Source organism: Paroedura picta, chromosome 10 (assembly GCF_049243985.1).
Source record: "Paroedura picta isolate Pp20150507F chromosome 10, Ppicta_v3.0, whole genome shotgun sequence".
NCBI lineage: Eukaryota > Metazoa > Chordata > Lepidosauria > Squamata > Gekkonidae > Paroedura > Paroedura picta.
Window position 1 is genome coordinate 77,062,561 of NC_135378.1, and position 25,475 is coordinate 77,088,035.

The following is a 25,475-nucleotide window of genomic DNA, read 5'->3' on the forward strand; positions in this document are numbered from 1 at the left end:
GATCCTAAAAGTTTCATTCTGGGTATATGGCAGAACTGAGCATGTGTAGATGCACATTTCTAAGATTGGATTAATATCATCAATAAGATCTGTGTGGTTCCATTGTCCTGGATGTTGTAATAGCTTGTAACTCAGTAGTCTCCCGTTCCAGTGTGTTTCTGAAATTCATTTGCAATAAAACCACTGACTGAGCAGTGATATTAGGGCTCTCTCAGGCTCACCTCCCTCACAGGGTGTCTGTTGTGGGGAGAGGAAAGGGAAGGCGAATGTAAGCCACTTTGTGCTTCCTTTGGGTAGAGAAAAGCGGCATATAAGAACCAACTCTTCTTCTTCTTCTTCTTCTTCTTTAATGAAATATGCAATGTTAGAAGCTGAACAAGTGAATAATTCTGAAATGGTGTGGCTGATCTTTTGAGATCCAGTGATAGTGTTGTCCCCAGGGCTTAACAGAGATATGGGTCCTTATCTCACTGCACATGCTAAGTCACTCAGTTCTCACTTATAACCAGAATTAAACATTGGACTTAAAGTTCCCACTTGACTCACTTGATTCTCACATCTTTTGTTAACTTATTTTTATGCTAATTTGCTGCTAGATTTTGCCAACTGCTTTAATCCAATTTCAGCTACAATCACCCAGTTGCTTATGCATCTTGACTCTAGCCAACCCACCCCCATACACACACCTATATGGAAGGCTTGAAGAAGTTTGTTTCAATGTATTGAAGAAGTGTGCATGAACGCAAAATCTTATACCCAAGACATAACAAACAAGCCCACACCATACTTTGTGATATACACTGTATATAAAATCCCCTGGACAAGGTTAACATGGAGAGACGTATTTCTCTCCAAGTTGACCCTGTTCAAGGGATTAGAGACAGTGGGGCAATAGTCAGGGTATGTACCCTGTAATTAGAATTCATGCATCATGTCCACGACTCCCAAGAATTAATTTAGCAGACGTCCATGCAAAACAACACAATCTGACTAGCACTTGACCCTTATTGAAAAATGTGTGCAGCATCATCTAGATGTAATTTCTTTGCAAGATAGTGGTTTGCGCTACTGAGGATCGGTCTGGGAGATTTCTGCAAGGTAGTGCACACACACTAAATGAACCTTAATCTGATTGGTATTAATCATGTGTGACTCACGGAAGGGCCTGTGGATTTTTTTTTCAGGTTTATGACCCATAGTATCATGACAGTATTTAAAGGCCATAGGTCTTACTGGGTAAAGCTGACTTCTTGACTCATTTTCAGCTCATCATTGAAGGAAGCAGAGGTAAGTGAAGGATCCTGGTTTACTTTGAAGTATATGTCCAAAATAACTGGATTCTCATATAGGGTTATAATCCTATTTTGTTGGGATTCTGGAAACCATGAGAAGCAAAATAATTCAAGAACATCTCAAGTTCAGCCAGCTTTGCTGATGTAGCTGGTATTCTTGATACATTTCCAGTGGTTATGAAGATACGTTTTTGTTATCTCTGTAATCTGCCTTGAATCTGGTTAAGGAGAAAGGGTGTGTGTGAAAATGTTCTAAATCAGGGGTAGTCAACCTGTGGTCCTCCAGATGTTCATGGACTACAATTCCCATGAGCCCCTGCCAGCAAACGCTGGCAGGGGCTCATGGGAATTGTAGTCCATGGACATCTGGAGGACCGTGGGTTGACTACCCCTGTTCTAAATGATTAAATCATTAATTTTAAAATATTACTAATAATCAGCCTTTTCCACATGGACTCGTGGATTACATACGGGTGAGTCAATGCAGTCAACAAAATGGGGCATTCAATAACTAATGCCTGAAGATTATAGAAGTCGGGAGCTATCAGAACAAAATAATAAATTCTGTGTGGTATTATTGTACTCAGATTGCATGGTGCGGGAGGAAGCTGATAGATACTAAATTGCCTAACTTAACATGTTCAGCCTAATTTGAGGATCAGACCATTTTCAAACCACAAGGATCATTATGTAATGCTTGCTACATTTGATTTAAACAAATACCCGCTTCAATTTATGGATCTCTGTTTTGCTATCCCCTCTACAACAGGAAGAGCCTCTTGTGGCACAGAGTGGTAAAGCAGCGGACATGCTGTCTGAACCTCTGCCCATGAGGCTGGGAGCTCAATCCCAGCAGCCAGCTCAAGGTTGATTCAGCCATCCTTCCAAGGTCGGTAAAATGAGTCCCCAGCTTGCTGGGGGGTAAATGGTAATGACTGGGGAAGGCACTGGCAAACCACCCCGTATTGAGTCTGCCATGAAAACGCTAGAGGGCGTCACCCCAAGGGTCAGTCATGACCCAGTGCTTGCACAGGGGATACCTTTACCACAACAGGATGTGGGGAAATGATTGGATTTACATGGGTAAAGAACATGATGTACTCTTTCCTTGCTAGAATTTTTATTGAACACTCTAAGATTTCTTCACTGTGTTGCCTGCGTTTGAGGGTAATACACAGGCTTCCTTAAATTGAACAGGGGAAGAAAGGGGAATACAGGGAACTAGGAGAGGGTAAGATGGTTGCTGAAAGAGGAAGTGGTGGGAACTGACCACGATTGACAAGAGGGGAGGGGGAACAGAAGAATATATCTCACAGGGCGACCAAAAGAACTGAGCAGGCCAGAGAGCTCTAGCGGAATTCTTAAATGCACTAACAGCACATAAAGTGATCCTTGGATCGCCTGGAAAAGGTGAGATTGAAAATGGAGATATCCACAATGGTCATCTACTGTATTATGCCAGATCTTTACTACATTTTGTTGATGAAATACCAAAACGGCAATCATTTATACCTATAATTTTTAGTATGGATTCCCCAGATTCAGAATATTGTATGGTGTTGCCGGGGGGGGGGGGGATATTTCAGGATCACACCAAAGGCAATAAGAGAACTGGGATTTCTTTCTTTACTACATTGGTGATTTGATTTGAATGCATTCATAGCTTTGTAAATCCTCTCAAGGAAGATATATCATAGAATGGGCAGCTACACCTTTATAACACAGAATCAATAATGCTATCTAATGCGTAATTTTATACAGAGGTGAGTCCTGTTGAATGCAGCTGTACTGCCTTTCAAGAACATGTGCAGAAAACTGTAGCCTACGAATACAATCTCTTTAGGGAAGAGGACTGGCCTCTGCTATAGTCATAATGGTACCATATGAATAATATCTGTAATCCAAGCTTCTCAGATCTCAACAGCTAAGCAGGGTCGGCCCAAGGAAGTCCAGGGACAGAATGTGGAGGCAGCCAATAGAATATCACCTCTGTTAGTGCCTTGCCTAGAAAACCCTCTATTGGTCCAATCACCAAGTCACCATAAGTTGACTGCAACTGGACTGTGCTTTCCACCACCACCTCCACAATGTCTGTGACAGAATGAGATAAGATAATCTTGTTGGGAATAGAAGGATGGATCCAACCTCCATTCCCACTTACGAAAAAGGGAAGAGGTGGTTCCTTTTGACTGTCAAATCGGATATACTGAGGATCACAGGACTTGCATGGACCATACAGGATCCAAAGGGTAGTAAGGAATAGAATTAGGTGAGATGAGTTGGAAAAGCTGGCTGGATCCAACCCCAAAATCTTGGACTTGCTATCAGATCCAAATTAAGAGGTTCTCACCCTTCAGTCTCCCGGTCTCCTATTCCTGGAATCAGCTTCTACTAGAATGCCTTAATTTGGCTCTACTCAATCTCCATAGAATTTGTAGCCAAGTTATTGTATTCCTAATTACCACTTTATGAACCCTGGGGGAAACTATCTGAATGGTTGCTCAACTCTTTTGCTGCAGGTCCCTCTGCCGCAATGAAACTGCTGGTTCTTCTTTGTTGTGTTCTGAGCACGGCTCTTGCTGTCCCTGTCCGGGTAAGTAGCCTTGGGAAAGTCATCCCAACCAATTGCAGGATGTCTGACAGCCTTAATACTCTCCCAGTATCACGATTCCTTCCTTCCTAACTCCTTTTGTTGCCTTCCACCAACCCCACTTTGGATTTAGACTGTGTCCTCTTCAAGACAGAATCCTAGGATTCAGTCATCTGGTTCATTTGTTTATGTTATTTATATACTGCCTTTCTGAAGCATAGAATAAGCATGCAGATGGCACGGTAAGCAGTACAGAAGTTACATAATAGGATCCTCTGCCTATGAGCTGTCAAATTTTGTGAACTACACTGCACATAAACTAAGAGCACTGGGCTTTCCGTGGTGTGTGGCTGTGGTCTGGTAGTTTTAGTCCCTGGCATCTCACCAGTAACTGTGGCCGGCATCTTCAAGAGGTAGGACATGGCATGCCGAAGTGACAACTGTCAGTTAATTAATCATATTTCTTTAATTGATGAAGCAATTAAATTAGCATGCAAAAGTCACATCATTTTCTGAGACTCAAATGTTTCCCATGGGAAGTGATAGGAACCCAAAGAAACCAGGGAAAAGAACAAGTGTCCATTAGGACTTTAAACAAAATCTGTGGCAGGGTATTTTGTGGGTCACTGCTCACTTCTTCAGAACAGGGAGAAGTCAGAGCAGTGAATTATTTTCCAGGGTGGCGGCCACAAAAACCTTTTCAATATTTTTTTTAACACTAAGGATAAAATGTATTTCCCCACTTGAACTAACTCCATTCTATCTATCTGAACAGCAGTCAATTGCCAGCAAAGAGGTAAACCTCCTTATTATTGCTCATCTTGCATGCACGTGTTTGTGTGTGTGTGTGTGTGTTACCTTCTGTAGGGTGCCAGCAGTTTGATCATACAGTCCAGAGTGGGTTTTCAGTTTTCAAAATGCATTTCCAGGGCAGCAAATTTGTTCTCCTCTTATAGCTTTTGTTATGTTCCCTTCTGCCCATTGTCTCTGGTTTCGGTCAATTCACAAATCCTTCGACGGTCCCATTTCATGCACGGGTAACGTGACTTTGTATTTCCACAGCGTCTCCCCACCTCGATCTCTCAAGAGGCTTCTCCACCTCCTCAGTTGCCAGGATTTGCGCAATATCCTCAGCTGCCAGGACCTGCACCGTTTACTCAAAAGGCAGTACCGCAGCAGGCAGCCCTGGTAAAATGAGCCTTTACATTAACAGAGGGATCACATTTCAGATCAGTATCTCGATCATGAGATGCATGGGTTTCACTCTTATTCCCCACTGCAAAAGATTTCAGCAGCCATGTAGAAAGACTCTCGTCTGCATCCTTACACAACAAGAGCAACTGCAGATTTTAGCTGGATACTGTCTCAGAGAGACTGCCTCACTGGCAGTCTTCAAGCAAAGGCTGGATACACACTTTTCTTGGATGCTTTAGGATGCTTAGGGCTGATCCTGCGTTGAGCAGGGGGTTGGACTAGATGGCCTGTGTGGCCCCTTCCAACTCTATGATTCTATGATTCTAGAGCAGCCACATTGGTCTACAGTAGAACAGCTAGAGTGAAGTCCAGCAACATCTCAGAGACCAGGGTGTGGCCAAATTGTGGCTCTCTAGATGTCCATGGGTAACTGTTCCCATGAGCATGCCACTGGCTCATGGGCATTGTAGTCCATGGACATCGAGAGCCAAAGTTTAGCCACCCTGCCAGAGATCAAGGCTGTGGGTATGAGCTTTCAAAGCTCCCTTAAGTCCTGGGTTTGCATATCACTGGCGTTTTCTCTTTTTGAAAGCAGCTCCTAAGGTTGCCAGCCTGTTCACTATGCCAGAATGTTATTTTCTCTGTTTATTGTCATTATCATTGTTACTGTAACCTTCCATTCATTATAATCACTGAGTTTGATGTATTGTCCTGTTTACGTTCCTTGTGGACTGCCCTGAGCCTTAGGAGAGGGCGGTATACAAATGTAAAAAATAAATATTTTTGGAAGAGCAAAGAGAGTGAAAGCCTCCACAGGTGGGGCTTGCCACAAACACTTTGAAAGGGGGCTGTGTGGCCTGTGTGAGGTGTCAATGTCAAAGAAGGAAGGGGTGACTTGGAAGGCAGACCAAAGAAATGGATCGAAATGGGGGATTTGGGAAGCATTGACACATTAGCGTGGCTCAAGCATCCCTCTGCACATTTAACGGCAGTAAATTTATTCTTTCTTTCCATCTCTTCTCAGATTGGTCCATACTGGAACAATTTTCCTGAACTTTATGGAGTAAGATCCTTCTCTCTTCATATATTAATGGCTGTCAAAACTAAACCCTCTATTGATCTGATTGCATACGTTTTGTATGGGGATTCAAATCTGGGTCTTTCAGATTTTGGTCTGTCACTCTAACCCCAATCTTTCTACGCCTTCAGCTATTTTTGGAATTCTGCCACCAGGTGGTGGGTGCAGTCACAAAATGGCTGCTGCAGGGGGTGGAGTCAGCCCTAAAATTCATTTAACAGATTAATCACCTACATTTTAATAAATGATCACGTGTTCTTTATAGAAGCTGTATTGTTTACAATGGGTTTGTCCCCCCCCCCCCCAATATCTAATGTTTTGTGTCTTTTCAGAACTTCTATGGATTCCCTGTAGGGGTAAGAATGTTTATATTTCTGTCTTGCTATATATCTGTATTATATTTATGTAATTCAGTTAACATGATTGTATCTGTTGTGTTTTAAACACTTTGTTGATCAAATCTGCATTGATTGGCATTAGAATATGGCAAAGATTTATGAAAAGAACTCTTAATTTTCTAACTAACATTTTAAGAGCTTAACAAAATTAGAGTCCAGTAGCACCTTTAAGCCCAACAAAGATTCATTCAAGGCGTGAGCTTTCGAGTGCAAGCACTCTTCCTCAGACTAATGAACTACCATAATAACAGTGGAAATATAAAGCAAAAGCTAATTATGTTAAATATTTTAACTGACATCAATAAAAATACATTTTTTCCTAATCAAGCTATGCTTTTTGATTTCAAATATCTATATATATTATTTTGTGCATTTTTAGGGTAGGCCACCACCTGTTGGGGTAAGTAATTTCATACATATCTCCACATAAATATCAGTAATGTGTGCTAATATAATTAAAGAGCCAGCTTGGTGTAGTGGTTAGGAGTGCAGACTTCTAATCTGGCGAGCCGGATTCAATTCTATGCTCCCCCACATACAGCCAGCTGGGTGACCTTGGGCTAGTCACAACACTGATAAAGCTGTTCTGACTGAGCAGTGATATCAGGGCTCTCTCAGCCTCACCCACCTCACAGGGTGTCTGTGGTGGGGAGAGGAAAGGGAAGGCGACTGCACACTGCTTTGAGACTCCTTTGGGTTGAGAAAAGCAGCATATAAGAACCAATTCTTCTTCTAACCTAATTATATGGGTTTAAAATGAGACAGGCTGCAGCCCTAAGGACGTTTTGCTAAGAGTGAGCCCCACGGAATAGCATGGGGCTAACTTCTGAACAGGCCTGCTGAGTCCCTGATAGGTGCATAAGCAATGATGGAACCTGTTGAAATATTGATTTTGCCCCTTCCCCTCCACTGCAGTCTACCAACCTGCATGATGAATGAACTTGCATGATGAACAGGGGTTCAGTTCAAGATCCAACCCAGTACGGTGCTTTCAAAGGAGCTGTTATATTTGTCTAATGCCTCCTCCCCACCTTCCCACAAATTAAAATTGACTGTTTTGTGCATTGGTAGGACAACCCACCATTTAATACTTATGCCAGTGCAATTAGCCTTGGGATTAACACAATCCAACTATTTTACAGTGCAATTCTATGCAAAGTTACATAGAATTGTCCAGAATGAATTTTGAATCCAGGGGCACCTTTAAGACCAACAAAGTTTAGTTCAAGGTATGAGCTTTCATGTACATGCACACTTCCGCAGATACAATATCTGAGGAAGTGCACCTACGCATGAAAGCTCATACCTTGCATAAATCTTTCTTGATCTTAAAGGTGCCCCTGAACTCAGAATTTGTTCTGCTGCTTCAGACCAACACAGCTACATACTTGAATAGATTGTCCAGTAAAATCCCTCTGATTTCAACAAATAGCCTGGAGTGACTGTGCGTAAGAACCTACTTGTATTAAAATTAATTAACCTTTTGCTAAAATAACTTGTGAGTCAATTAATGTTTATAACAGACTGTGTACCTAGCTTAGCTAACTGATTAGCCAGTGGAATATTTCCACTCTGGTATCAATGCAAGAGAAGTCTTTCAGAGAAGTCTTCCCCCCCCCCATTTTGTTTTTTAATAAACATGTAATATTTTGCACATTTCAGGGGATGCCACCTCCTGTCGGGGTAAGTATATCTCTGTAAATACAACTAGCATGCATTAGTACAATAAAGTTAAGTGCATGAGTGCTGAATGGTGAAATCTACATTCATTTCCACCAGAGTAGCACAATAGCTTGATGGAAAAACAATATCTCAGGGCGGTGATTGTCGTTTTTCAAATGCATGACCTTAGACTCGGCATTCCTTCCTGTGTGACAGAGAAGAAAGAATGCGTCTCCACCAGACATTTTAACAGATTTCTATTTTAAAAACTCTCATTCCACAAATGTTGGATAATGTACTTTCAATGACCGTTTATGCACTGGAGGTTTCATGCTGCGCTGCAGATTGGAGTTTTAGTCGTGGCAGGTGGCCCCACCTATTCATGCCCCCACACAGGGGAGCATTTGGCCTGTTGCACCTCATCCACCTCCTATTTGTGCTCCTGCACGGGAGCTGGGACAGTGAAGTTCCCAGTGCATAAACGGTCAATGCACTGCAGAAGCAGATTTTTCTGTTTCACAGAAAAATCCAGCTGCAAAAGCACATTGAAAGTGCATTATCCCAGGGGTAGTCAACCTGTGATCCTCCAGATGTTCATGGACTACAATTCCCATGAGCTCCTGCCAGCACATGTATTTTGTTTACCAAAATACTTTAATTCAGGGGTAGTCAACATGTGGTCCTCCAGATGTCCATGGACTACAATTCCCATGAGCCCCTGCCAGCACATGTCCATGAACATCTGGAGGACCACAGGTTGACTACCCCTGCTTTAATTAATTAGACTAAATATATCACATTGCAGCTTACAATGTTTTTGAATGTTGATTTAGCTTTAATCATCTGCTTTAAATGTATTGTTTTGTACATTTTCAGGGAATGCCACCACCAGTTGGGGTAAGTTTTTTATATTTGTACCTGCATAAATGCAAGAAGTTCTGTATAATAACCGCAATTAACCTTATGAATTTTCTACTGCAATCCTTTGTGAAGTTACTTAGTATAAGCCTAATTATCTCAGTGGGCTGAGACTGAAGTAACTTTCCACAAGTCTGCAGTTTATTGAATAAATAATTCAATCTACCTAATTTTGGATATGATTAGGACATGCCATGGGGGGAGGCATTCTCTCCTGTGTGAAATACAGAATGCCTTTTTAAAATGGAAGAACTACCATACATCTATGAAAAATGCGTAATTAGCAAAACAACTGATTACTCATTTCTTAATGGGCTCATTGCAACTATTTACTTTTTAATCAGTTTAACTGGCTGATTAACTGAAGGAATATTTCTTCTACAGTTACAATGCTATGCTTTCACAAAATCCCTCCCTCCCTCCCTCCCTCCCTCCCTCCCTTCCTTCCTTCCTTCCTTCCTTCCTTCCTTCCTAAATATCTACATTTTTAACTGAGTTTTCAAATATCTAAATATACTGTTTTGTGCATTTTAGGGCATGCCACCACCCATTGGAGTAAGTATTTACATACAATTGTCTGCATAATTACTAGTAATGTACAAGATTACAATTCAATTAATTACCTGGGTTTAAAATACAGTATTTGCTGGCGTATAAGACTACTTTTCCCCCCTGAAAAACATGCCTCCAAGTGGGGGGGTCGTCCTATACACTGGGTGCACTTCAGTTGGGATAGATATATTTGCCCGTAGTGGCCCATAGTACTGTAATGTAATGTAACAAACTCTATATTTTGAGTGGAAATGTTGGGGGGTCGTCTTATACGCCGGCAAATACGGTAATTAAATCAGCATACATTTGTACTGGATTACTGAATTTGTACTGAATAACTTGAACAAATAGGAGCATCTTTGATAGGCAATTCTCTCCTGCATGCCATCTTCTAAGATGGTGGCCAACAGCTGAAATTTCGAGATTATTGTGTTAAAATTAACAAGCAAGGGACCACTCAAGACTTATTTCCCCTTGTATCCCTCTCCCCACGATTTCTTCTTTCCTCTCCTTGGTAGCCCGCATAGCTTGTCCCTGCTGTTTTTTCTCCCTCACACCCACCAACCTACCCTTATCTATCCTCCAGTCTTTAGCTTCACTCTTCTCCCCCTGCAGCCCTCTCTGCTTCCTTCTCTGGTTCCCACCAACCTTTTTCCTGATCTTTCCCCATTCTTCTACAGCTTCTCTCTTTTTCTCTCCCCTTATCCTTCACCCTCACCTCTTGTTTATCTTTACCTTTTGTACCCACCTTACTTCTGTTTTGTTTATGTACTTTATCCCCTGCTTTTCTCCTCAATGGGGATCCCAAACCATTGACCTCATTTCCCTCTCCTCTGTTTTGTCCTCACAACCAACCTGCGTGTGCAACTGGCTCAAGCTCACCCAGCAGGCTTCCATGGCAGGGTGGAGATTTGGACCTTGGTCTCCTACAACCTAGTTCAGCACTATCCTGCTGGATTAGCTGCAGGAGCTAATCTGGGGGTGGAGGGGTACCCCAACCCAATTTTAATTTTTCTGATTTTCCTGCCAACTTGGAGCTTCCCTCATGATTATAGAACTCCCTCCCTCCCTGCCACTGGTTCTCCAATGTGGGTTTTTTGATCCGCGTTCTAGTGTTTGGATCAGAAGTAGGTATGAAGCTAGCCGTTGTGAGCCTCAGTTTTTAGGGATCTTTCTTTATTTAGTTTACCAAGAGTTTACTATTTTTATTTAAATGATGGAATAAACGTCCTGTTAGTTTACAATGTTTCTGCATTTTGATTCCGTTTTAAATATTTTTTCTCTAAATGCATTGTTTTTTACATTTTTAGGGAATGCCACCACCTATTGGGGTAAGTATTTTTATACTTTTATCTGTATAAATGCAAGTAGTCCTGTATTAAACAGAGTCAACCTTATCAGTTTTCTACTGAAATCCTATGCGGAGCTATCCCAGTCTAAGCCGATAGATCTCAGTGGGCTGAGATTGAAGTAACTTTTCATAGGACAATACAGTTCATCCATTAATTGATTCACTCTGTTTAATCTTATGAATGATTAGTAGTTCCCTCTGAAAAAGAGTCATTCTCTTCTATGCGACACAAAGAGAAAATGCTGCTTCTACAAATAGTGACCACCATATGTTTTTTCCCTGAATTTGCTACTCAATTAATAATGGGTTGCTTTGATAAGACTACGCAGTTTTTAATTAAACTAGCTGGTTAGTTGGTGGCATTTTCCCACCCTGTTTACAGTGATGCTGTCACGGAAAGCCTTGTTGTAAGCTCGAGGTGACTTCTTTCAAAAGCCTAACCATACTGTTTTGTGCGTTTTTAGGGGATGCCACCTCCCCTTGGGGTAAGTATTTTGCTGTGTGTCTATGAACATAGTGGGTTCACTAGAGGCAAAGCCTGTTGCACCCAGGAATACAACGGGTGCTAACACATACACTTGCATTGTGACCCTCCTGGATTCTGGCCCTCCCCTCCACCCGCTCCCTGTCCAATCTTGAGATCCAATGTGGTGAAGAGATTCAACAGTAGCAGACTCTAAGCTCAGGAGCTAGGTTTGAGTCCAGTTCCTCCTTCATATGCAGCCAGCTGGGTTACCAACTTTCTAGGTGGGGGCCTGGAAACCTTCAGGAAGATGAAGGAAAGACAGGATGAAAGAGACAGGGGGGAAGGGAAGAAACACATAAGTTCTCCTGGAGGAAACAGCTGCTTTGGAGGGGGACTGGCCCTCCTAACCCCCCCCTTTCCCATACAACAGTGTCTACACACAATTGGCCCTCATTGGAAGAGTGCAATTTGAACTGATAGATCCTCATTGGCAGAGTGCTCTCTCCCTATTGGTGGCACACCTCCAGGGAGGGCCAAAGAGGTAGGGAGTGAGTTGTCTGCATGCAACTTCAACTTTATACTGTTTTATTGATAGTGATTAGTGATTTTACAGACTCTGCCTTTTCTCCAAGCTTTGTAAGGTAGTGGAGAGGTAGACTCCGGTATCGCAGTGGTAGTTCATCCGGCAATTTGTGTTGGGAATACTCTCTGCCATTGCTCAATGCACAGGTGGATCCAAAGGTTCTTCCCATGTGCCTTGAGTTAATAGCTGCTCTCCATGTAAGCAATGACCCTCCTGGCCCATGCTTGGCTGCCTGGACAAAGGGACTGAAAGCAAAAAATCTTGTGTGACAAAAAACATGATTGTTCAAAGACCTCCCAAAAAGACAAAGTACACAGCAAGAGCCTCTTGTGGTGCAGAGTGGTAAGGCAGCCGTCTGAAAGCTTTGCTCATGAGGCTGGGAGTTCGATCCCAGCAGCCGGCTCAAGGTTGACTCAGCCTTCCATCCTTCCGAGGTCGGTAAAATGAGTACCCAGCTTGCTGGGGGGTAAACGGTAATGACTGGGGAAGGCACTGGCAAACCACCCCGTATTGAGTCTGCCATGAAAACGCTGGAGGGCTTCACCCCAAGGGTCAGACATGACTCGGTGCTTGCACAGGGGATACCTTTACCTTTATCTTTTTACACAACATGTATTGCAAGGCACATAAACCTAACACACATGGAAACGCAAGAGCAGCTGCCTTACGCTGGGACTGATAAATAATGGCATTTGAAACATGTGCTGTTTTGTTCAGTCCCCAAATTTTAAATTAATTGGATATTATATTATCTTCCTTGACAGAAATAACACCCCAGGCTGAAGAAGCTTCTCTCAGTATGTATTCAGTACCTTTTTTTCAAATGCCATTTTCATCTTTAAAAAATTGAAAAGCCACTGTTTACTGCATGAGTTATGAAATGCCTTGGCATGGACCCCTGTCTAATTTTGGTAACTTGAAAACAAGTCAGGCTAGCAATTTCTTCAATGTTCCATTTCTTAAAAATATGCCTTCCAGCTTCCTGGGTCTAAACACCTTCAGAAATGTAGGGCAGCTGAAGCAAAAACAGCTTACGGATGCAAATAGGCCAACTGGGAGTAATTTCGCTGAAGCCACTGGGACTTTTCACATAAACATACATAAAATTGAACTGTGTGTCCCATTACTTTCAGTGGACGGAAATTATGTGCACACTGAATTCTCCAATGGAAACAAATGGGGTTTTAAAGCACTTAAACATCTTAGATCACGCCTGGACTTTGTGAGCTGTTGCTGACATCCCACAGGCATTGCGTGTTTTTGATGTTCCTACACATAGAGCAGGAACACCCATAGCACTAGCTGTGAATTCTAAAATGCATCAGAAGTGCATCAGCCCAGTGGTCCCCAACCCCTGGGCCGAGGACCAGTACCGGTCCGTAGATCAGTCGGTACCGGGCCGTGGCTCCTCCTTGTCCTCCTCCCCGGCTGCTACCTCAGGGGCTGCCCTGCCACTAGCTCACCTTTGGTGCTCTCCGGGGCTCCCCCTTAACGTGGCACTGCGCAGCTGCTGCTGGCAACGTCCCCCAGTGGGTGATGGGAAGTCAGGGGCGCTGGTGGAAAAGCAAGCGGAGCAGGGGCTCATGCGGCAGCAACATCCCTCGGCAAAAGACTACCCCCCTCCCCGGGGCATCAGTAAAATTGTCAAGCGTTGACCAGTCCCCAGTGATAAAAAGGTTGGGGACCATTGCATTAGCCAACATGTGCAGTATGGGCCAATGCCATGAGGAAACTTGGGGGGGGGGAGGGAAATGCTGCAGTTCAACACCCAAATCACAAGGAAACCTCAGAGAAAGATCTTTCCTCTTTGCTACCCATGCAGGACAAGGCATATATTTGAAATTTATTTTGAACTTTGCTCTCCGAAACCAGTGGCTACTACCGTTGTCTCTCTTTTTAATCATGACAGCACTTTTCCATGCCCTTTGACTATATTTTGCTCTTGTCTTCTAAAGGAGACTCCAAGATCGTAGAAGATGCCCTCTTCGCTGGGTCTATCATCTTTCAACATCCCTGCTTTCAATCCATATTTGAATGCCTCCCAAATAGTAGTCACTTAGTCAAAACGGCTTAAGGCAACACAGAAAAGATGGAAATTAAGGTTGGGCACTTCAGCGTCCGATGCGACTGCTTTGGACACCGAAGCACCCAACCCTAATGGAAATGCTTGGCATGGGCTGCAAAATATTTAGTATGATTGTCTTAAATGAGGCTGGTCAAAATAATATTTGGTCAATTAACCAAGTCAAGCATTGTCTACATATCAGCCTTGCCTTTATAAAGCATTAACCATATTAGAACATCAGTACAGATGCACAAATCATGTGGTTCTGATCAAAATTGAGTCCAACAGCACCTTCAAGACCAACCAAGATCTTGGACTCAGTTTTTGTTGAGCTACTTCAGACCAACCCGGCTACCCACTTGAACCTATGGTCCTGATAGTTAATGCTAAAAACTTTGTCACAAGCTAGTTTGCAAGCTGGTTCATGCCCATCCCTACTAACCAGTTGACTGCTATTGTTAAACAGCCCCATCAACTTCTTCATTAGAAGTGTAATTAGATTAAAATTCAATTAGCCAACCCAGACAATGGCGTTTATGACTGCATGGAAGATTTGACAAGGGCCAAGTTGGTGGCAGTCATGTGATCACATCTGACCTGTGAGATTACCAGGAACCCAACCTTAGCTTTTGTTAACAGACTTTAGTGGAAATGTCTTGTGTGTTTCTTGATGGAAAGCCATGTTGCTTCTCTTAAGAGCTCGCATAATAAACATATATTTTTTTGAAAATCATCATCACAAGAGTTGTTTCTATGTCTTGGTGCTCTGAGACAGAAATTCATACAAACCATTTTCAAGCAAACTACCCGCATACCCCGATCTTGATGATTAGGTACTGTACAATAAGCAACACCAATGGCTCATGTGATATAGTGGTTACAGCGCTATCCTAAGATTTGTGCCATTGTTGGTTTGTTTGTTTATTTATTATATTTATTATATTTATATACCACTCTCCCCAGAGATTCGGGGCGGTTTACATAAAAGATATAAACAATACATGAAACAATCCATAACATATAAATAACCGTAACAATAATACTAATAACTTATAATTATAACAGTGCAAACAGGTCCAGAGTGCACTGATGGAGTTCGGGGAGGGAGCAGGGGCCTGGTTATGTCTGGTCTCAACCAAATGCCTGGCGGAAGAGCTCCTTTTGGCAGGCCCTGCAGAACTGTTTCAGCTCTGTCAGGGTCCTGATCTCCTCCGGGAGCTCATTCTACTGGGTAGGGGTCGGGACAGAGAATGCTCTGGCCCTGGTCGAGGCCAGGCGGGCATCTTTAGGGCCAGGGACCATTAGATGCTTGGTGGTGGCTGAGCATAGAGCTCTTTGAGGGGCATGGGCAGGGAGGTGGTCCCTCAGGTACTGGGCCCTGACCGCGTATGGCCTTGAAGGTAATTACCAGAACCTTTAGTGTGAGAGAAATGAAGCAGACTTAGTCAAAGGAAGGCAGCACACCCAGGTGAGGAATATTAGAAAACAGTGAAAATAGAGCGATTTATTCCACCGTGAATGAGCCAAGACACAAGTCACACTATAGAAAACAGCTGCCAGTCCACAAGGCAAATAGCAGAATACACCACTGACCATCAGCACAACTCCAAAAGAAAACACCCAAAAAAACGAGAATGAGAAGCATTATCAGATTTGTGTTAGTGGCAATGCGCTGGATTTGTGTAGTATCTGCACAATCGGCGGCAGCTTTTAAAGCCTGAAAATTCATTTTTAGGCATGCTGCAGCACAAAATCATCCAAAATGGTCACATGGGAAACAAGTTCAGCCTGCAGAGCAGGGAAAGACAGGTCAGAAATCACCTTAGTGCTGGGGGATCACAGGAACTCATAAAATGCTGGTGGATTTCAGTGAGTAATTTTTGCCTAAGGGGTAGCATGCCCAGTAGAGCTTCTGAGGACACTGCCTTATTGAAGTCTCCCTGGGTAATCTAAAAATCCTGTTCCAGAATCTCAGAAGTCCCTCTGGAGCTGTAGGAAGTGCTCGGCCAAGGGAAGAAATCAGAGAGGCCCCAGATTTACACATGGAACTATTGTTATAGTCTTAAAATCAACAAAATACTGCAGGTGCATTTCAGTTATTAAGCTATTTTTGTGTCTATATGGATGACTTTTCCTACCAAGTTGCATTTATGGTCACTTGGGTTGAAGTCTGTGTTCCATTTTCTTTCAGTTAGTTCTAGGATTTCCTCATCTTTATTTGTCCACTATGACAATACGGTGAAATAAAGGTGCCAAGATGGGTGTCCATTTCTTGTACTTATTGTGCCTTGCTTATGTGATGAATATGGGAAGAATTCTGGTTCTGGCTCAAAGACTCGGTTCCTTAATTACTTTGGGATTGTTTTGATGAGTTTAGGAATGGCAACATTGCAAGTTTTTTATCTCCCTAACACTAGATCAGCATCAGCCTGCAAAGGAGACGGATCCGTGGCCAACAAACTGGTTTCAGGACTGCTTTGACACTTATTGATGTTGCACAAGAACAGAAAGAGGCACCTGGGTTTGAAAAGTCTATCTAGCCATGGAAGAGGAAGAGGAAGAGCAAAGTAAGGGCGAAAAGGCCAGCATTCGCTGGCAGGGGCTCCTGGGAATTGTAGTCCATGGACATCTGGAGGGCCGCAGTTTGACTACCCCTGATTTAAATGCTTAAATGTATCCCATGGAAATCAATTCGATGTAAACAAAAACTCTGACCGCTTACACTTTCTGCAGGGAACTACTGTTTCTCTCAAAACACCTCATTCCTTTGCTGAACTGGCACCTGATATTTCATGTCTCTTTGATCCCAGCCCCGCCATGACACCCGGCATCAGGACGTTCACTCCAGTGAGCGTCCCTTTTCACTGCCACCATCCTGACAAAGTCAGCATGGCTGGCGTACAGCTTAAGCTTGTCTCCAATGTCAACCCATTTCACTTTTCCAGCATCGTCCCCGGCTTCCAGGGCCAAGTGATCCATGGTTTCCCCTGTTAAACAAAGAGATTATCGTCATCGGTTGTAAACTGTTGACCTTTTCGCCCTCCCAATTATTTCATTCATCACCACTTGTACCCATATCTGTTTGCACTACAGAATAAAGGTAAAGGTACCCCCTGTGCAAGCACCGGGTCATGTCTGACCCTTGGGGTGACGCCCTCCAGCGTTTTCATGGCAGACTCAATACGGGGTGGTTTGCCAGTGCCTTCCCCAGTCATTACCGTTTACCCCCCAGCAGCAAGCTGGGTACTCATTTTACCGACCTCGGAAGGATGGAAGGCTGAGTCAACCTTGAGCCGGCTGCTGGGATTGAACTCCCAGCCTCATGGGCAGAGCTTTCAGACAGCTGCCTTACCACTCTGCGCCACAAGAGGCTCTGCACTACAGAATACAAAAGCAAAAACAGCTGTTTTCACTGAACACCTTATTATGAAGGAAAACCCCTGTTGATGGATGCCTTTTACCCAACATGTGACCAAGGCTAAACGCTAAAGGCTGTTTGAAGGGCCTCTGCCGTTCACAGAAAGCAGGATCCGGCTTTCTTTTGTGCAACAACCCCACGAGCAGCAAGGCATTAAAACAGAACCAGAATTGTCATAAAATGTTTCCGAACAAAGTTTGTCCAGTGGCACCTTTAAGACCAACGAAGTCTGGGTGCATACTTATTCTGCTTATTCTCTGCTTCTCACTCGCCTTAAAAAAGCCCTTTGATGGGGATCTCCATAAGTCTGTTATGACTAGACAACAAATCAGTAGATACAGTACTACATGACAAAGGGACTCCACGCCTATTGCTCACCAGATTCATCATGGTAGTTCACTGCTTCGGTCTCCATCCATGCGTTGTCTGTATTCCGGGGGTCATCCACATACCCCTTATACACCTGGAAAGGGAAGGCTGCATATCAGGACTCACAGCTTCAGTAGCCTCCAAGGCGCTCTAGAAGCAGCTGCCTTGTCCTTGGAGCTAGGAGAGGTCACTCACCACAAAATGATCCTGGCTGAAAAGCCTGTTCAGCTGCTTCTCCAGCTCTTGCTTCTCGGCACCAGATTTCTGCAGAGAGTTCAAAGCCTCCTCGCCGAATTCTCGTTTCAGGGCAGCGGATAATTTCTCCCCTGGGTCTACCATGCCCTAGAAAGAGAAGATTCTTTAAGTGTGACGCGTGTCTGCAAAGTGGTCTGATCCCACATAGCAGCTGATGTTCCAGCTCCTTGGACAATCTGTGGTCATTTGCAGAAGTACCAGGGACTTCCAATTTTCTAATTTTTTTCAAGGAAGGTAAGCAACCACAAGTTAGTCGCTTATTAATGGCTTATCGAGCAAGCCACCAGCAGGATGCACCCAGAGATTGAAACTGTAGGCTGCTTCCTCTCCTGCCCCTCCCTCCTAGTGCCAGTTCTGCAAGAGTTCCTTTACTCACCCCTGGGATGGCCCATTCCCCGCAATCCTTCCTTTTGATGGCGATGAACTGCAAGATGTCTTTGCCAGAGACCGGGTGTGCCATCTTACTGCCACTGCTGTCTCTCTTCCACCTGGAAGGAGTGCCAGGAAAAAGAAAGAGTGAAAGAGATTGTTTTGCTCCATCGGTTAGCCCAAATCATTCAGTGACTCGAGAGGACAACAAAAATCTGAAATAACAGCACCGCATGATACAGTGTTGAGTTTAATTCCTCAGTTTAATTCCTGCTCAGCAAAGAGAGGCTCCGTGGATGACTTAGGCAGCAAAAACAGAAAGAAGTGAAGATGAAAAAAAGATTTGAGGGGGGGGGGGAACAATTCCAGAGATATATATTTGCCACTAAACTGACTACATCATCTAGCATATTACTGCTGCTTATACAGCACCCCCAGTGAACACAGCACCTGGCCCATGTACACCTTAATGCAAACCCTACATTCATCCAGATACTGATCCCCAATTCCATTCATAAAGTAAAGACACACTGGCTCTTTCTTACAAGCAGATCAACACACATATAGGCAGGATGTATGGGCATTCACAACTATTGTGAAAAGCCAGTGGAAGGAGCATTTGAAGGGAAGGGAACATAGGCAAAGATTGGAGATGAGGCTTGGGAGGATAAAACCAAGGTGCCACTCACCTAGTTATCACAGGATCTGCAGCATGGTTTGGCCCCCAACGCCCCAAAAGACCCCGACCGCTTATTCCCGTTCTGCCCACTGGATTCCTGAAAAAAGTGCTAACGTTAGTGCTGATGAATTTCTGGCTGGGATCAAGAGACTTCTGCTACTTGAGTCCTCGTATCCGAAACAAGCATTTGGGCATGTGTCCCAAGTGCCCTTGGAAGGAGGAGAACTGGTATATTTACTACTAAAAGGAGTCCCAAAGCAGCCTGCAAACACCTTTTCCCTTCCTCTCCCTACAACAGACACCCTGTGAGGTAAGAAGGGCTGAGGGCTCTAAGAGAACAGCTTCGCAAGTACAGCTCTAAGAGAACTCTAACTGACCCAAGGTCACCCAGCTGGCTGCATGTGGAGGAGCTGGCTCTCCAGATTAAAGGCTGCTGCTTTTAACCACTATGCCAGGCAGACTCCCTGGAAAACGGCTTCCCATACAGTGGGGCATCTCAAAAGCAATCTGTGTTAAGGCATAAGGGCAGGGCTCTGGAGACAAAACTGGCACTAACACAGATGCCAAGGACGTGCCTTGGTTTTATTCACAATTTACTAACAAGATCTCCCTATTTCCTGCTGAAGATTTGACATACGCTACCACGCTATATGAGCCTCTTATGTCGCAGGGTGGTAAGGCAGCCGACATGCTGTCTGAAGCTCTGACCATGAGGCTGGGAGTTCGATCCCAGCAGCTGGCTCAAGGTTGACTCAGCCTTCCATCCTTCCGAGGTTGGTAAAATGAGTGCCCAGCTTGCTTGCTGGGGGGTAAACGGTAATGACTGGGGAAGGCACTGGCAAACCACCCCGTATTGAGTCTGCCATGAAAACGCTGGAGGGCGTCACCCCAAGGGTCAGACATGACTCGGTGCTTGCACAGGGGATACCTATACCTTTACCATGCTATAGGAAGCAGGTGGTGGGGGCAGATAGTAGCTTGTTACAGAAAAATGTATTAACACACATGCCTCATTTTAAGACATGTATTCCCAAGGGAAAAGCATCTTCGAAAGACTATGATTTGCATCACTGGGACATAATGCTCTGGGCTCATGAAGCAAGCAGTCCCTTCTGAAAGCAGGCTTGCAAGGGACCCTCTGGGACTCTCAGGTTAAGTGTCAGACATACTGTTTTAATGTTAGATTCTAATTAATTTAATGTGAAAATGTCTGAACCTTCTTATTATGAATATTGTAAGCTGCCTTGAGCCCTCAGGGAAGGATGGGATATAAATAGGATAAATAAATAAAAATATTTGGCAGCCCCAAAGCAACACAGCTGACATAATAAAATCAGAGTCCAGTAGCACCTTTAAGACCAACAAAGATTTAATCAAGGCATGAGGTTTAGAATACAAGCACCCTTCATCAGACTATGATCTTCTTACATGACAGGAAATATATTGCTCCATACAACAAGCAACATATGGAGAGGTGATAGCCTTTGATCTCTCTACCAGCAACACTTTGGTTTCTCTTTGTAAAGTACACTTAATTCTAGGGGATTCATTGGGTGTTTTGACAAAGGATTATCATTGGCTGTATCTGGTTGTGACACAGATGTAACAGATCTTTGTTGGTCTTAAAGGTGCTACTGGACTCTTTATTGTGCTACTTCAGACCAACACGGCTACTCGTTTGAATCTATCCTTACAGCTGACATAGTATAACAGACATCTTTATCTTGAAAACTCATCTCTATACGACCTCCAATACCCACTCTGACTATTCAGACAGCCTTAAAGATTTGGATGTACAGAGAGACAAATACCTGGGCCTTCCATTTTCAACCGTATATATGCCACTCTGGCTTTTCCTCTCCACTTGCCCGTCCTTCTCGTTGAATTTGGGTGAAAATTTTTTGTCCCTTTTCAGGGGGGAGGAAAGAGATTTAAAAAAAAAAATCCATGATTACAAATATCTTAATCATAACCACATTTCCCTGGAACATAATTTGCCAGTTCAGTGTGCTCAGGATCGCACAAGTCAAGAGCTCAGAGTTCTGGTGGCCACAGCTGTACTTCTGCTTCTAGCAGCATCATAGCCTTCAAACAACTTGGCAGCTTTACTGTGTACAAGAAGTTTCTGTGCTGAAATTGGCTGTGCTCCCTATGGTGAGCTCTCTGCAGCTCTACAGCAGTTCACTGGGGAAGCATTTCAAACCCCACTCTCCACAGCCTCGGTCGGGTCTACTGGGGAGACATTAAAGACCCCACCAAACAGCTGGTACTCAGGATAAGGGTCTTTCTCCCACTTGGACCCCTCTGAGGCTGCAGATAGCCCTGTGCCCTGCCTCTCTGACTCTTCCGGGGCTGGGGAGAGGCTGGGATCATGGGGGAAGGGTTGGCTACAAGGCTGGCCTTTCAGTTCCACACCCAGGCTCCCTGACCCTGCTGGGGCTGGTACAGCCCGAGCTATGTGGAAAGCACCAGCTGGGGGCATTTAAAGGGTCCTTACTATCACCACCCATCAACTGGCATTCAGATATACTACTTCTGAACATGGAAGATTCACTTTAGTCACAATGGATAACACAATTTGATTGACATCCTCCATGAGTCTATTTAATCCCCTTTTCAAGCCATTGATGCTTGTGGCCATCATTACATGGCAGGACAGAGAGTTTCACAAGTTAATTATACGCGGTGTGAACAAATCTGTCCTGAAACTAGGATCTCTATCTTTTGATACCACCCATATTCACAATACATTCTCTCTACCATATTCTTAAGTCAATCAATGTACCATCACCACTCCAGAAGCAAGCTCTCCCTCTCTCATTGTGTCTTGCTTCTCAACTAACAATACTCACCCAATCTCTGGATCTGCCCACTGAGGTCCTGCCAAAACAGAGCGTGCAGTGTATTCCACAGGGCTATAGTCCTCCCATTTGGTCAACCAGTCCACCTTATTATTGGGCACTTCACTGCGCTCAACTTTTGACCCTGGGTAGGGGGAGGTCCTGGCTTTGTTGTGCAATTTTTCTTTTGGATGTTTATAACAAGACATTCTAGCAGCGCTACTGTAGAAGCAGTGTCCGGAAGGGGAGCTGTAAGAAAGCAGGAGTAGTGATACATAAGAGGGGACAAAAATATTGTGCAAAACGGAAACACAAACAGTTGTATTTAGCAAAAATATATATATATATATATATACCCGATGGCTTGATTCTTGGCTGACTGGAATAATGGGTGCAGAAAGCGGCAGTAAGAAGACTGAGCAGTAGCAGCAGAAAATGTTACAGTAAGAGAAACTACTGTAACTGTTTGGGCCAGGAAGCCCCTTGCCATCCCATACAGAGGGTTCACAGAGAACTAGATCTCTTCAAAGAAAAGGATCCACTGGCTGTGAAGCAACGCAGATCATTAGGAAACATCTGCATGGGGCATCTCTTCTCTTTTTGTTCATTCCCTACAAGAGAAAGCAATAGTCATTTCACAATATGTCAGTGGGGAGGAATAGAAATACCCATGACCATTTGTGGAGGTGTGGTATGCTGAATTGCTTCATATCTTTTGGAAATGCAACAAAGTTCCACCTCACTGGCAATTAATAGGTTCAGTTCATTAATAGGAGTATTACTAAGGGATAAAGAAGGCCTAGCATATAACCAACAGATTATCTAAGAGAGTAGATATATAGAGTTCAATGGTTCTGCGCTTATATGTGTTAGGATGAAAGGACACACATGACACAGGTATCTGGAGAAAAAGGAATCTTCTGCCTGCCTCTCTCTCCGGGGCTTCTCCCGACCCCAGGCTTTATTCAGTACATTTTGCTTACACACTCTTTGCATAGCTAGACATAGCTAGAGAGCCAGTTTGGTGTAGTGGTTAGGAGTGCGGACTTCTAATCTGGCATGCCGGGTTCGATTCTGCACTCCCCCACATGCAGCCAGCTGGGTGACCTTGGGCTCGCCACGGCTGTTCTGACCGGGCAGTGATATCAGCGCTCTCTCAGCCTCACCCACCTCACAGGGTGTCTGTTATGGGGAGAGGAAAGGGAAGGAGATTGTAAGCCACTTTGAGCCTCCTTCGGGTAGGGAAAAGCGGCATATAAGAACCAACTCTTCTTCTTCTTCTTCTTTATTCTACACTCTTATCACAGCCTCTGACCTCTCTTGTTGCCTGGAAAAGTACACAAGGATATCCACATATCTTAATCCCTGCAGGCTTGAGAGTTTCACTCACGTATCTAAGATTGGCAGTGAGTATCTGTGTGTTATGTTATTCAGCACCCATCAATATGCAGCTGTTAAAATGGCAGCAGTTGCAAACTGGACAAAGATAGAACCACCCTCTAGAGATAGCTGGCTTAATTGTAGTTGGTTTATTGCTTGTTAAAATGATTATAGCTCCTTAAGAAATCTAGAAAGTTCAGACACTCTAAATGAGTGATAGGTGACATTTATTGTGTTTTGGAAAGTTAAGGTACACAATAGAGTCTTTCCATCTGCTTTCTATGAATTACCACAACCTGTTTCTGGTTGTTTTTTTTCCCCTTCCCCCCTCCCTATTTGTTTTTTGTTCTATCAAATGAAAAAATATTCTTTTTATTAATAAAAATACAATATAGAAGATGTTCTTAAAGGTAAAGGTATCCCCTGTGTAAGCACCGAGTCATGTCTGACCCTTGGGGTGATGCCCTCCAGCGTTTTCATGGCAGAATGAATACGGGGTGGTTTGCCAGTGCCTTCCCCAGTCATTACCGTTTTACCCCCCAGCAAGCTGGGTACTCATTTTACTGACCTCGGAAGGATGGAAGACTGAGTCAACCTTGAGCCGGCTGCTTGGAATCGAACTCCCACCCTCATGGACAGACAGCTTCAGACAGCAATTCTGCCGCTTACCACTCTGCGCCACAAGAGGCTCTTAAAAGATGTTCTTAATGGATGCTAAATGTTCAGTTTGCAAAACTCCCATCAAGTAAACCCAGAGATTATCTTCTGTACCAGAGAGTATACTTATTTATTTCACAGTTTGAACCTAAGAACCAGCTAAGCTTTAAAAGAGAATCAATACAACTCAAACCAACTATCTGTTATAATATCCATTCTACTAGATCCCCAAACAGGGAGCAATACTTCCAAATGACCCTAAAATAACCAAATACAGATCAATACGTTAAACACTGATCAAGCCAGGAGAGACTTTCCAGATGTCCATCGACTACAATTCCCATGAGCTCCTGCCAGCACACAACCACATCGCTGCTTTAAAATTATGTTACACTGAGCACCAGTTTTATAACTGCTTGACAACTAAGAGAGGGGGGGTATGAGTCTTCTAAACCAGGGGTAGTCAACCTGTGGTCCTCCAGATGTTCATGGACTACAATTCCCATAAGCCCCTGCCAGCGTTTGCTGGCAGGGGCTCATGGGAATTGTAGTCCATGAACATCTGGAGGACCACAGGTTGACTACCCCTGTTCTAAACAAACGAGGTACAGTTGTCAGTTCTGGGTTGGGGAATACCTGGAGATTTATGGGGCAGTTTGGGAAGGACCTCAGAAATGATTCCTTATTTTGCTAATGCAGTAACAAAAACACTCATCTCGGACTATTTGGGAAACCCCGTCATAATTGCAAACCAAAGAAAATCCCATATCGAAACTGAAGAGATTTCTGCTGCCTAGAGAGCGGCTGTTCCCCCAGGAGATCTCCAGTCACCACCTGGAGGCTGGCAACCCTTAAACACGAACCCGGAAGACTAGCAGCTCCCCAATCCTTTTCTCAACCTCCCCACTCCCCCCCCCCAAAAAAATATCCCTGCCCGACCCTTAGACGCCTCTGCGCTTCTTACCCCAAAGCCCCTACTTCCTCTCTTTCATCCCATCCATTTCGAACAGCGACAACAGAAAATTAAGGCTAGAGCGGTACGCAAGGCGGAACTTTCGGTAGACGACGCCACAAAAGCCCCCATTGGTCGCGCCGTGACCGCTCTAGCTCTCGGTGCATCTATGGTGCAAGCCGTTTGCATTAAAACACCGGAAATGGCCAGAGGGGCGAAATTTTCTAAGTTTCTTTTAACCCCTAACGAGCTTGCTGCCGCCGTAGTCTTCGCGATAGCTCGTTCTCGTCCGCTTACTTTTAGAATTTTTAAAAATTCGACATTCCCGCTCGTTTCTGACGTCAGAGGTGTGCGTAAAAGCTGCGCGGCTGAAAAGCGGCTGCGGAGGTTTAGAGGCGAGAGATCAC

The 25,475-nt window shown here is 44.0% G+C and overlaps 2 protein-coding genes across 7 annotated transcripts; one reads left to right on the forward strand and one right to left on the reverse strand.

Annotated features, from left to right (window-relative positions):
- The first annotated feature begins 1,616 nt into the window (after positions 1-1,616).
- On the forward strand, positions 1,617-14,857 carry LOC143819374 (uncharacterized). Of its 4 annotated transcripts, XM_077300955.1 has the most exons (13): positions 2,240-2,702; positions 3,812-3,885; positions 4,945-5,070; positions 6,101-6,139; positions 6,487-6,510; positions 6,932-6,952; positions 8,215-8,235; positions 9,091-9,111; positions 9,667-9,687; positions 10,995-11,015; positions 11,500-11,520; positions 12,849-12,881; positions 14,040-14,857. In XM_077300955.1, the coding sequence occupies exons 2-12, from the start codon at positions 3,826-3,828 to the stop codon at positions 12,852-12,854; spliced, it is 381 nt and encodes a 126-aa protein (XP_077157070.1). In that variant the 5' UTR covers positions 2,240-2,702; positions 3,812-3,825; the 3' UTR covers positions 12,855-12,881; positions 14,040-14,857. The 4 variants fall into 4 exon arrangements, with proteins under 4 accessions (XP_077157068.1, XP_077157070.1, XP_077157069.1 ...); XM_077300954.1 differs by lacking the exons at positions 11,500-11,520; positions 12,849-12,881; positions 14,040-14,857 and having other exon boundaries at positions 10,995-11,045; XM_077300953.1 differs by lacking the exons at positions 2,240-2,702; positions 9,667-9,687; positions 10,995-11,015; ... (1 more) ...; positions 12,849-12,881; positions 14,040-14,857 and adding an exon at positions 1,617-2,181 and having other exon boundaries at positions 9,091-9,505.
- NUDT9 (nudix hydrolase 9) lies at positions 11,623-25,200 on the reverse strand. Of its 3 annotated transcripts, none has more exons than XM_077300947.1 (9): positions 25,081-25,200; positions 22,436-22,690; positions 22,092-22,328; positions 21,051-21,146; positions 19,250-19,336; positions 18,568-18,679; positions 18,132-18,278; positions 17,946-18,030; positions 11,623-11,798 (listed from the first exon to the last, which is right to left on the reverse strand). In XM_077300947.1, the coding sequence occupies exons 2-9, from the start codon at positions 22,567-22,569 to the stop codon at positions 11,779-11,781; spliced, it is 918 nt and encodes a 305-aa protein (XP_077157062.1). In that variant the 5' UTR covers positions 22,570-22,690; positions 25,081-25,200; the 3' UTR covers positions 11,623-11,778. The 3 variants fall into 3 exon arrangements, with proteins under 3 accessions (XP_077157062.1, XP_077157060.1, XP_077157061.1); XM_077300945.1 differs by lacking the exon at positions 11,623-11,798 and adding an exon at positions 15,626-17,136 and having other exon boundaries at positions 25,081-25,199; XM_077300946.1 differs by lacking the exons at positions 11,623-11,798; positions 25,081-25,200 and adding exons at positions 15,626-17,136; positions 24,028-24,052.
- Between the last annotated feature and the right edge of the window lie 275 nt (positions 25,201-25,475).

Bases quoted from the DNA above. Each gene is read 5' to 3' on its own strand.
- NUDT9 (XM_077300945.1), bottom strand. From the start codon at position 22,569: ATGGCAAGGGGCTTCCTGGCCCAAACAGTTACAGTAGTTTCTCTTACT. The intron at 19,337-21,050 runs GTATTTGTCTCT...CACTTTTTTCAG, and splicing joins GTTGAAAATGGAAGGCCCAG to GAATCCAGTGGGCAGAACGG. The intron at 17,137-17,945 runs GTGAGCAATAGG...TTTGTTTAACAG, and splicing joins GAACTACCATGATGAATCTG to GGGAAACCATGGATCACTTG.
- LOC143819374 (XM_077300953.1), top strand. From the start codon at position 3,826: ATGAAACTGCTGGTTCTTCTTTGTTGTGTTCTGAGCACGGCTCTTGCT. The intron at 5,071-6,100 runs GTAAAATGAGCC...ATCTCTTCTCAG, and splicing joins TACCGCAGCAGGCAGCCCTG to ATTGGTCCATACTGGAACAA. The intron at 8,236-9,090 runs GTAAGTATATCT...GTACATTTTCAG, and splicing joins GGATGCCACCTCCTGTCGGG to GGAATGCCACCACCAGTTGG.